Here is a 12911-nt window from a genome sequence, read left to right as displayed (position 1 = left end):
GGCGCGGGTAGATTTTGGGGGCCCGTGGCGGCCATTTTGTTTTGGTGACAATTGTCAAATCTTTTGCTTATTATTCAGTTGCTTATGCCAAATCACCATGGCAGGTTACACGATTGAACAGCGCGTACAAATGATAAAACTTTATTATCAAAATAAGTGTTAGTGCAAACGTTGCGTGCATTGCGCCCATTTTACGGTAGACGTGGTGGCCCTTCACAGTCGACTCTTCAGCGTTTGGTGGCCAAATTTGAAACAACCGGTTCGTTAATCGATCAACCCACACCTGTACGTTCAAGAAACACAAGATCAGCCGAGAACATTGCGGCGGTCTGTCAAAGTGTACAGCAGAACCCGAGGCAGTCGATCTATGCGGAAAAGTCATTGAAAATTGGACCACTCGGATCCGTGCCACTGTGAGAAGCTGAGGCGGGCATTTGAATGATGTCATCTTCCATACTTAATGGCATATATGGGCCTTTTAAATAAATAAAAAAAATTGTTGATACCTCATACGCAGCTTGTTTAATTTCGTTTCAAAATCTACCCGCCCTTATTGAAAAACCCTTTATAACATAATATACCCAGGTAAAAAGTTTAGTTTAGTTTCATTAATTATGTTAAAATTGTCTCTTCTATCCAAAGGTTGCTTTAAGTAGAGATTGCTTTAAGCAATAAGACCGCCTTTTTGTACTTATTCTATACCTATATAATTTGTCATATTGTGTGTGTGTGTGTTCTTTAATGGTGCAAAATAAAGAGTATAATATTCTATTATATTCTAAAAACGTTGGTCACGTTACTTTACTAGGGCTAGTTAATTTATTTATTTATTGAACACTTTATTTTACAAAAAACAAAGAAAAACACAGTTAAATCATACAAGGGCGGGCTTATTGCCAAAAACATCCAGCCAACCCTTGTTGGTGGATAAAAGAGTTACATGAGAGGTACAATAATATTATTAATATAGCCTACAACCTACAATCATTGTAGCAGTTATTGTTAATATTAATTAGTTACACTCAACAGCTTCTGCTACTATCATTGAGTATGAATACCCGAGTCCGCGTTGTTTTATGGCCTTAATAACTTTTGTCAGGTATAATTAAATTACCTGATATTTGTTTTTGTGAATATCTCAAGGGAAGAGGGGGATTTTAATATGCATCAGTTTCTATACGAGTATACGTAATCGAAACACGAAATCTCGCGATCGCACTACCTATTAAAAAAACCGTCTTCAAGATGGGGAAATGATGAAGCCCAAGTTAAATTGTTCATCCATCGCTAATTAGCTAATTATATATTTTAGTGAGTGTGAGTGAGTTACCACCGTAAATTATTCGCATTTATTCAAATGTTGTGTAAAGGTAGTTTCTTGTGCTCTAACTGCTCTGATGTATTTATAAACCGCGTGATTTGCATGTTGTTTACCATATTTCCTGGAGGGCTGATAGTCCTGGTAGGAGTGGACGCTCACGTTGCTCAGCTGCCGCTGCATGGTGTCGCGACATCCGGTTCCGCCGTCGAGTCGATTTACAGATTCAAACGCGTTCTTTTTTCAAATACTTTTACTTATTATTAGATTTACTTTACACTTTGGTTTCTTTTGCGTCGGATTCTAAATACTTTTTACATTCCTTTTACATAAAATTAGATTTAGATTAGAGTGTAATTTTTTTTTACTTATGTCAAGTTGCACGAAGGTACTTTAAACTAATGTCGACCTTAAATCAAGCTTCCTTTGTGCAACTCAGCGAGTAGAAATTTTATACATAGTCTTCATTGATCAATATTGGGCATTAAAAAACATATCGATCTCTTTTACATATTTCCACGCAGCGGAATGTAAATAATGAATGACCGAACCGCTCGCGCCCACGCGCCGCGCCGCCGCCGCCGCCCGTGAACTATGGTCAGTGGGGGTTACTCTACATGAAGAAAAACGAAGCCTGCTGCGGGAGCCATAACTCTATGTCGTTGTATACGTGCACGAAAGCTCGCGTTCGTTCGTTTTTCATCAGTATAAAGTAACCCTCCTGGTCTATGGTCGTTCTCTATGGTGGCCGGGTTCATAACGGACTCAGCAGTCGCTAACAGTTACATGTGGACTTAATCACCAGCCACGCGGCGGGACCCACGCCCGGCAGCCACGAGTGCTTTATTAATAAATCTGCAATTATACGACCCGCGGCCATTGCCTCTTCACCCGGAAACGGAATAGCGAGGTTATTCTAAGCATTATCGAAAATTTCATGCTATTGGAAATTTTTGCAAGTCAGGCCTGCTCGGGAACGTTCCATATGCAATATGCATTCATATCTTGGGTTGTGATTACTATAGCAATGCAAAACATACTGGAAGGCATATTTTTCCCTATCGCAAAGTCAAAATGAAATAATATTTTAAAGTCTGCTGAGAGGGGCCAGGTTTAAGGAACTTTATTGTTTAGAAGTTTACGGTATTACCATAGTTTTAACTGTTCTCCTCGTAAATGAGAGGTCATAATAATAAGCATGCCCCACACGGAGGTGTAATTAAGCTATATCTAAGTCATATCTTGCTGTACGTTAAGCAACAAATAATAAGAGCTTACGAAACTACGGACATAGTTAAATAAAACCAATTAATTAGTTGAAGTACGAGCTCAGCAAACAGTCGGCATTGTGCACAAAACACACAACATCACTGCCATTCGCCACCGCGAGCCGGAGAGAAGAAACAAAACGACATCGCGACGCTTCCCAGGCCACTCTCTCCATACAAATACAACTGTTGATGTTGACCTAAAATCTCTTCGATCTCTATTTCCGGGAGTTGAGCTGCAGATTTCCCATGTCGTTAACGAGACCAAAAAAATGTAATATGTGGGGATATCTCACACACGGCCATCCGACCCCAAGCTAGGCAAGTATCTACACAGATAGATACATATTATTAGAGTACGTTTACACCCAAGACCCTGTGAAGTATTAAAGTGAGTCTAGAAAGGGCTACCTCCGCCGACCCAGACGAAAGCTGGAAGAGATCATTTCACCAATGTACCGAATCAGCCAGAAGTAGCATCACTATACTCATACTCAAGTCAGTCAGTGGACTACAGAGTGTTGATGTCGGTACAGTATGAAGAAGGGGACGAGCTCGCCGCACTCAAGACTGATACCAGTTATCAGCGGGCGTGTTTGCTTCTCATATCTCCAATGTTTGCACTCAAGTATCGGTGACGAATAAAGAGTTCGAACTTATTTTATTATGACTATAGAAGGTAAAGAAAAAAATGAAAATAATTTATCACCGGCCAGGCAATAGACCGAACTATTAAACCGGTAGTGATTTTCAATTCAAATATGGAAAGAAAAGAAATAACTAGTTTCGGAATCCGGTTTCGCTTGTTCTATTTACGATTAGTTGCGGGACCACATTTCGTCTGCGGTAATGTCCGCATGCGGCTATGGGTTTACTTACATTTATTATCATAGCGCACATCTGAAAATTTCACGACATTGAGTAACTCTTAAAACTCTCTCAGAACCACAAAAAATTTCGCGCTTTACGATGATAACGACGCATGTCGTCATTTTATATACTGTATGCATACCTGGCTCTCATGTACCTAATGCATGCGTTTTGAGAATTTAAGGGATTCGAATTGTGCGATGGACCGTCCGGTTGCCTGACATTAAAACTTGGATTTCCCAATCCACCCATTTTTAGGGTTCCGTAGCCAAAATGGCAAAAACGGAACCCTTATAGTTTCGTCATGTCCGTCTGTCCGTCTGTCCGTCTGTCCGTCTGTCACAGCCAATTTACTCGGAAACTATAAGTACTACAGTGATGAAATTTGATGGGAATATGTGTTGTATGAACCGCTACAAAAATATGACACTAAATAGTAAAAAAAAGAATTGGGGGTGGGGCCCCCCATACATGTAACTGAGGGATGAAATTTTTTTTTTCGATGTACATACCCGTGTGGGGTATCAATGGAAAGGTCTTTTAAAATGATATAAAGTTTTCTAAAAAACATTTTTCTTAAAGTGAACGGTTTTTGAGATATCAGCTCTCAAAGTCGTAAAAAGTATGTCCCCCCCCCTCTATTTTTATAACTACGGGGTATAAAATTCTAAAAAAAATAGAGGTGATGCATGCTAATTAACTCTTTCAACGATTTTTGGTTTGATCAAAGTATCTCTTATAGTTTTTGAGATAGGTTGATTTAACTGTAATTTGCTACGGAACCCTTTGTGCGCGAGCCCGACTCGCACTTGGCCGGTTTTTCTTAACTGTGAAAGCTAGTATATAATAATGTAGGCACACTTTCGAGCTGTTAACTTTTTAAGTACCTATTTCAATATAGCACTAAACTTTTTACGATTAAGAACACGCTCTCTGAACAATGCTGATAATAGGTATGTTATGAAGAAATCATAGCAGCACGCAGTTGCGCCTGCGCCGGTGCTCGCGTCGCCGTGGAGGACCAAGTGCATCTCATTATCAAACGCACTGACATCGAAAGGAAAACATCATTTGCATCCTTTGAATTATTAATTAGGGCTCGCTGATTAGATCCCATTTGAATTTCTATCCGTTTGCATATAATATATTATGCGTCTCTACACTTCCTCTAATGGCAGTAAGAGTTCACGTAAGAGTGAACTGAAGCCCGTCGCTGCTACAGTTACCTACCTCAATACAAAATTATCCAGGCTCTTCCTTAAATGTCAATCTATTTTTCTAATAAACATTGTTTAGTTCATGTCACTAAAATTCCATATTTCATCTTATATGCTAAGTGCCAATTTCTCCATTCTCGGTTAGAGCATTATAACCAGGGAGTATTGGTTAACTTTAGACACATCTGTCATGAATTTTATATGAAGATGACGTTTAATTATAAATCTATCCCTGTCGGTTAGATAACCGACAATGGAGAAATTGGCACTAAGTCATCCAGGTAACGTTCTGATTCTGACTAGAGTGTGCAATGTCGCACCATGTTTAGCGACCGCTTTATTTATTAGTACACTTCATTGTCGCACCTCTACCTTGAGAATACTCTTTATTATATAAAATGTTCATAAAAATTGGCTATTCAAAGATTTTAATGTGACAACAGGGTCTATAGGGGTTGCCAGGGAGATTAGCTACATTTAAATAATCCTGCTCTCTCATCAGCTAAAACGTTATAGCAATTTGCTAAAAACATGGTTCACTATACCTAGTTTATTCAAAGAGGAGCCGAAATCTTTGTAAACAAACAAAAAATGGTAATTCAAGGACACTCTTTGCGACTCACATGAGACTTTAGCAATAGTCATTGTACGTTAAAATGCTACTTTTATTATTTACTAGCTGTTCCCGCGAGCTTCGCATCGCCTTAAAAAGTTTTCTCGTGGGTATTCCGGGATAAAAAGTAGTCTATGTTCTTTCTCAGGGTCTAGACCAATGTATACCAAATTTCATTCAAATCCGTTCATTACTGTTCACGCGCGCTTGCCTTCGCCTTAAAAAGTTTTCCCGTGGGAATTCCGGGATAAAAGTAGCCTAGATGTTCTTTCTCAGGGTTTAGACCATATGTGGGTGATTCTCAAATGACGCGATTTAGGTATGTCCAAGCCATAAAATATATGAAATTGATAGTTTTATACCAGGATGTATTTTTTTTAAATAATGTATCTTGTGACCGTTTTTATACATTAGTAATGTAATGCATAAATTTATAAAGAAAGCGACAATGATTTTTTAAAACTCAATATCATAAGTTCTTTGGCGCGTCCTTCACTTGATTTTATTTTTAGGTCAAGAAAAACTCACTTTTTAAAGTAAAATAAACTTATGATTTATATGTTATCATTATAACAGATACTTATGGTAATTGTAAATTAGGTTTCTATTCACTCTTAGGTTTAGTTTTCAAAAATATAACGCATTCAATTTTGTCCGAGAAAAAAAACTAACTTCTTTGGCGTAACGATACCGTCTTCCTACTCTGCGTTTAAACGATCACCGGACATAATCACCATGCGTCCCTCACTGTTCAGTCCCCCACTATCTTCGACCAGGAGCATAAGAGCGTAAGTTTACGGAGTATGACGAAAATATTTATTTTTTGCGCCGTAACGGGTTTTGGTCAGGTAAGTGCCTAATTTCTTCGATTGTTACTTTCATGCTATTATTTGATATTGTTGCATACATATTTTTGTCCACGTATGTCTATTCAAACAGTATGCACGTGTCAATAAGAGGTTCCAATTGTACATCAGCTTTCTGTAAAAATAAATTTTAAGTGATGATTTCTAATTTCATTGGCAATAATTTCTTTGGATTTCTTTGGCATTCTGCGCCAACGAAATTAGTTTTGATACAAAGAAATTAGTATTGAGTATGAAACACCATTAATAACGCTAACTTTATGCATTCAATGTCTATTATGGTTAATTCTCTCATGATCATCATCAGCCAATAATCATCCACTGGACATAGGCCTCTCCCAATAAGCGCCACAACACTCGGTTCTCGGCCTTCCTCATCCAACTACTACCGGCTACCCGCCTAAGGACGTCAGTCCAGCGGGCAGGAGGGCGTCCCACGCTGCGGTTGCCTGTTCGTGGTCTCCACTCGAGAACTCGTCTACCCCAACGGTTATCGGTTCTTCGGCAGATTTGACCAGCCCACTGCCACTTCTGGTTGCATATTATGACAGCTATGTTGGTAACCTTAGTCCTCTGACGGATAACCTCATTTCTGATACGATCCATCAGAGAGTTATGCTTGGGGTTTCTATGGAGAGCCATAGCACGCTGAGCGACTTTAAATCGGTGGACCAGTCCTACCGTCAGTGTCTACGTCTCAGCACCATACGTCATCACTAGCAGGACGCACTGGTTCCATTCTGGACATCCAGTGAATTGGTGAACTGTTTCGGAGATATCACATCCCCCTGTCTCACTCCACGTTTCAGTTGGATAGGTCTTGTCTTGTGGTCCTGTACTTAGACAGTCATAGTAGCGGCATTGTACAGACACCTCAACACTTCGATATAGCGCCAGTCGATTTGGCATCTCTTCAAGGATTCCAAAACTGCTTAGGTCTCGATGTAGTCGAAGGCTTTTTCATAGTCCACAAAGGCTAGATACAGAGGCTGATTATACTCTTCGGTCTTCTGTATAATCTACCTTACTGTGTGGATGTGGTCTATTGTACTAAAGCCTTTTTGAAACCCAGCCTGCTCCGGGTGCTGAAACTCGTCTAACTTTTGGGCAAGACCATTCGTGATAACCCTTGAGAACAGCTTGTATAAATGGCTTAAAAGCGAGATCGGTCTATAGTTCTTCAGAAGGGTTTGGTCACCCTTCTGAAGAACTGTAGTCCTCTCTAGAAGCTGGTGTTAACAGCTCCAATTTGGTGCAGTGTGGGACGAAGGGTCGACTTCACCAGACATCTCCTCTCCAGCTTGAAGTTGATATTCAGAGTGTCTCGGAGAAGTCGGTGATCACTCCCTGTTTTAAACCTATTGATCACTGGGACATAAATCTGAAAATGTGCAGCTTGTCAGTCATAATGAAGTCTTTTTCGTTTTTCGTCCTACCATCGGGGATTGCCCATGTCCACTCCGATTCTCAAAGAAAGAATTCATCAGAAAGAAAGCCCCTCCCTTTCGAGGAAGTCTACAATCATTTGCCCTCTCTGGTTTCTGCTACCAAAGCCATGATGTCCTACCCTCGATTCGTCGCATTCTTGTACTTGGGACAGTTGGTCGCCCTCCTGATGGTAGAACATGTGGCCGGACTCCAGTGACATCGTGTCCTCGTCCTCTTTACACTTTTTTATACCGGTGACGCTGCTGCCCATCGCCGGCCTATGGGATTTAGAGTAGCTGTTTTTGGATGGTTATACTGCCATCATCCGGTCGCCAGAGCCTCGTCTGTTATTTAGCAGAGTGCACCACGGGCAGGTGAGGTTGGCAATTGGTTCATTCGGATGTTTAGAACCCTTGCACCCTTACGTGATCAGGTAATTATGTTAAAAACAAATAAAGATATGCGTGATTTTTTGTTTTGTTGTGTATTATATGCAATCTACGTATAAAACTAATTTCTTTAAAACAATTTCTAATTTCTTTGTTCTTAAAACTAACTTCTTTGGGACCTTTTATAATTTCTTTGGTGTGTTTTCTAATTTCATTGGTGCCTATCTAATTTCATTGGCCCAAAATTGTTTAAAATCGCTGTAACTTTGAATCGGCTCGATAGATTTCAGGGCCAATAAGAGATAACTAAAGAGGTCTAAAGCCTCTATAATATGTGGGGTATAATATTCAAACAACATGAAAAAAAAAATGCGCCAAAGAAATTATGCTTTTGGAGCCATTTTTTGAGAATCACCCATGTATAACAAATTTCATTAAAATCCGTTCAGTACTGTTCCCGCGCGCTTCCCTTCGCCTTAAAAAGTTTTCCCGTGGGAATTCCGGGATAAAAAATAGCCTATGTTCTTTCCCAGGGTCCAGACCGTATGCATACCAAATTTCATTCAAATCCGTTCAGTAGTTTTGGCGTGAAAGAGTAACAGACAGACAGACAGACAGACAGACAGACACAGTTACTTTCGCATTTATAATATTAGTTAGGAAGTTAGGATTAGGATTATTTGTAACTATTTAACAAACGAGTATTGTTGCCGTTGTAGCCGGCATCTTAACTCCAGCCATTGATAAAGACGAATGACCTCTGCCAGGCGTGCGAGGAACATAACGTCCGCAAGTCCAAGGCCACTTAGCTCGCAGTTTATACGTTATAGTCTCGCATGAGCTTACACTTTATACTTAGAAATCCACCGTTTCGATTTACAATCACAAACATCCCGGAGACGTCCCGGAGCTTGATGTTGGTGCGAACTTTAGGTACTTACTTCTTGTCAGTTTAGTGTCGAGATCCGGTCTTTTAAGTTATCATGAGACAACCAGTCCTAATCTACTAACCAAATACCACACCAGTGGACTACGCGTCTTATCAGCAATCGACAATACCGGCGTACGCTTTCGGAAATTTGAGCGGTATTCCAAATATGAAAGTGGAATTCCTCGGAAGTTTACCTCGCCCGATATCTGCAGACGAAACGAGGAATGTCGAACACAGGGTGCGTCATCGTCCGACCGGCCATGATTAAACCAAACAATTAACAAATTGCCAGAGCAATTATTAATAAACTTATGGATGTTTTGATAATCACCGACATACCTGTCTTGTGCCGAATCAAAATATTTAATTTAACATTTGTTTTAACTTTGGATACGAATAGAAAGTAAGCAATAAGGGGCTGAGCCTTTGGACACGTCATTATGATGTCCTATTCCTACCCTGATAACTACATCAATCCTAATCTTGTAAATTTGTCGCAGAATGACTTTGCTTGTACATATTTAGGTACGTTCACTAAATACGAGAAATAGGATACTATTAAAACAACTAATTAAAATCCTGGGGCACCGCAGGGAATCGTCCTTAGCCCTGCGCTGTTTGTGTAGTCGGTGGCCGCACCAGCAAGCCAACATTGTTTAAATTGCAGACGCAAGTTCTGACCTTGCTGCTAAGGATATTAGTTTCATAGCGTAAAATTATGATTATGATATTGTGTCACAAAAATATTTTCAGATAACACTTATCTTGAGGCAGATAAAGCTGATATTTGCATAAACCTACGAAGTGGCGAGTTGCTTGTATATTTGAATTTTTACATTTTCATTTCAAATCCATTGAAAAGCTATTCATAATTTTTACAACTAGGTACCAATTTTAAATAAGATCGTTCAGTTAAGGATTCATTTGTGAAGTTACCTTGTTATTATCTTCTATCAGATATTGTGATAACATGATAAGTACACACAAATGTGATTGTCAACAATTATAACTACCTAAATTGTATGTTCTTGATTATTAATTTAACAAGTATGGTTATCTTATCTATTCTTTAGGACTGCGAAATAACCAAAACCTTAAATAGGTAGACCAACAAGAAGATTCATTAAAGTTTAAGGCAAAATGCTATCGCTATACACAACTTTGAATGTTGTTTTAACAGGTGTACAAATAAAATTAAAGATTATGATTCAAATATAAATTATTGGATTAAGTATGCCAATTTCAGACTTCAATTAAGAGTAGAAAAATATGCAAAAAGGGTTTAGAATCCGAGCAAGTTTCGATTGAAACATTACAATGCACAGCGCGGCGGGGAAAGCGCTGCGAATGTTGCAATATGTGAATTTCTCGTCACACGCCGACGACCAATGGGTATTCCAATTTCACTGCACTGACACAAACACTCAATCACACCAAAATACCACAAAAATCACCTCCAACCCGACAGAACTGGCCTAAAATCACAAACCCGAAAAAAATAAAAAGACAAAAGCCGGTACGATTTTCGGATTAAAAAAAAGAACGCGCGCGCTTCGCGGCCGTCAGTCGCGCACTGTTCGCATGTGCCGTATATGGTCTGCTATTTCCGTCATAGGCGGAGATAAAATAATCTTTTTTAGAGATCCACGGGTAGTTTAGACAAGCCTGTTTGTTATTGTTATCGTCTAGTGACGTCACTGTAAAACTGCCTCTTCGTGGACAACGTATACTTTATCGGATAGAGGAAATCTATATAGGATTGTGGTAATATTAGCAATCGATTTTTGAAATAAATTTATTTAGGTACTATTTATTTTTCGTATAATGCCTTATCAACAGTATCCAATTTCGTCTAGTGATTGTCCCAACCCAACATCCCAAAAATATGGAAATGATAAGCTTTCTTTCAAATCCAATATACTATATTTAGGCAGGCTATCCTTATGTTATGTGTTATCCTGCATAATTTTCCGAAATTCTAATGTCATGCAATTAGCTGATGTCGAAGAGAGTTCAAAAAGGAAGTCGTCCATTTTCACATCAGCTCATCAACATACAATGCGCCCGATCACATCACAATGCTGGCCGCGCCACATGTCACACAATTTCTTTTTATTGCTAAAGCCATTTAGCCTGGATTTCATTTAACATTGTTAAGTTACAGGTAGGACAAAATGTAAATGACTTAGGAAATATATTTTATAAGAGCTAGACAGAACCCCACAAAAACAATTAGGAGAAACCATCAGTTACTACCTAACTACTCAGCACATGCTAAAGAATTTGACAAAACTCAGCTGTTCCATGTGCACGCCAGATGTCGTTACTGATTCACTCATCTTTAATCATGAAAACAACCGTATGTTACTACGGATAGGCATTAAAATCGCAAACTTTAGCATTTCCACATTCAATTTTGGACAGACAATCGTCGCGGTGTGGTTGAGTCATCGTCTAAATTATAGTTTACATATATTATTTAGTTAAATTTCCAGCTGATTTATATTTCCATTCAATGCTTAAATGGCTTTAAATTAAAAACCTTAGCTGTTTTTTGAGATGTGAGATTAGTAATTTCTCATATGAAGTACTGGGACATAGGCGCAATTTTTTATTTTCCGCGGTGTTTCTTTAAGTCCTACAGGAGGACGGAATAAACAAACCCCTTGACAGCTGGGCGCTTCTGGACGTGCTGGGGTACACACCGCACCCCTTGGCTGAAGGGTTTATATTGGGCACTGAACAGGCCTTATTTTAATATGGTGTCATACCGACACAGTAACTATACTTAAAGTGACTAAATTTAGATTTTATGCGGACTTTTTATCAACTCTACTACCCTAATCTTAGGTAGTTAAAATGTAATTGATAAAATTATTATCAGTCCAAAATCCAATTACAACATAAAAAATCCATTCATGTAATAAGTAGGTACCCATTGCAATAATGTTTTGAACTAAACTTGAACCAATTAACATGATAAAGTTGTTATCCAAAGCTAAACTATCCCTTTCTAATGACACAAAAGCCTAGAGAGAGAAAGAGACGGAGGCTTCGCTAACAGGTGTCGCCTGCGCTGCGCGTGCGCCGCATTTAGGACACGAGTTCAAGATCACGCGCAGCTTTTATTTAGTCGGCGTCAAGTTACGTCGACTTGAGCCACACAATGGAACAGATAAGTCTAAAGTCAGACTCCGGTCGTGAGGCTGGCTGGGTTCGTACACAGGCCGTCTGCAGTAAAAACAAACTGGTATCTAATTAATTCAATTTTCGGCAGTTAAGAATACGTTGTAGTGCGGTCGAGTGGTATTTAGATATGTGTTATGCGTCATCCATATATCAGGAACCAAAACATATCTTTCAACTCAAATTTTAACGCCAGGATACGAATACGGGATACGAATTTAGTTTGTATCTCATATTAAGTATACCAACTTGGAAAATGCAATGGTAGTAAACCAGAATACATAATAATTGAGAACTTATGTTGTTTTTTCAAGTTTATATTGTCCGATGACGTAATGGCCAACCGTCTTAGTTTTTTTTCAAATAAGCACGCACCAAGCTCACACTAAGGACCTTCAACGTTACTTTTTCTTGTTTTTTTATTATTTTAAATATAGAACAAAAGGTGGCCAGTGTTGTAGAACTATGGAACAAACGAGTGTTAGGTATCACAAAAGAACGTTAACCCAGTTTTTATGAACCATATATTATTTAGACTTTCGTGCCCAACGCGTAGAAAAAACGATATCCTATAATGGCTTTTGTTCTGAGCACCTCCTGTTCTGACCACTCTGACACACTCAGCTTTTGTACTCTCCAAAACAGATGAATAAATGAGCTAAAGCACAAATATTTGCATTCCAGTTCTAGTGTCATTCCGTTACAAGTCTCTCGTACTTCGAGCCGAAATCCTTCCGTTTACAAATAAAATAGCTACACACCGAAAAATCTAAAAGCATCAATCGAGAGTTCCGAGTCGCAACCGCTTTCTTTCATGTCTGTAAT

At 39.1% G+C, this 12911-nt stretch overlaps 1 protein-coding gene across 1 annotated transcript in view; it reads right to left on the bottom strand.

Moving 5' to 3' along the window:
• Positions 1 to 10496, bottom strand: part of LOC105383365 (spectrin beta chain, non-erythrocytic 5) — a 94194-nt gene extending 83698 nt beyond the window's left edge. The window contains exons 1-2 of the mRNA XM_048629868.1: positions 10355 to 10496; positions 1435 to 1640 (exon numbers count right to left, since the gene is read on the bottom strand). Coding sequence (XP_048485825.1) covers positions 1435 to 1501 — 67 coding nt within the window. The 5' untranslated portion in view covers positions 1502 to 1640; positions 10355 to 10496. The remainder of the gene's footprint in view (positions 1 to 1434; positions 1641 to 10354) is intronic.
• Between the last annotated feature and the right edge of the window lie 2415 nt (positions 10497 to 12911).

The sequence above is a fragment of the Plutella xylostella genome, chromosome 24, assembly GCF_932276165.1.
Source record: "Plutella xylostella chromosome 24, ilPluXylo3.1, whole genome shotgun sequence".
Lineage (NCBI taxonomy): Eukaryota > Metazoa > Arthropoda > Insecta > Lepidoptera > Plutellidae > Plutella > Plutella xylostella.
The sequence above is the reverse complement of the archived record's forward strand: the minus strand, read 5'-3'. Positions and strand labels throughout refer to the sequence as shown.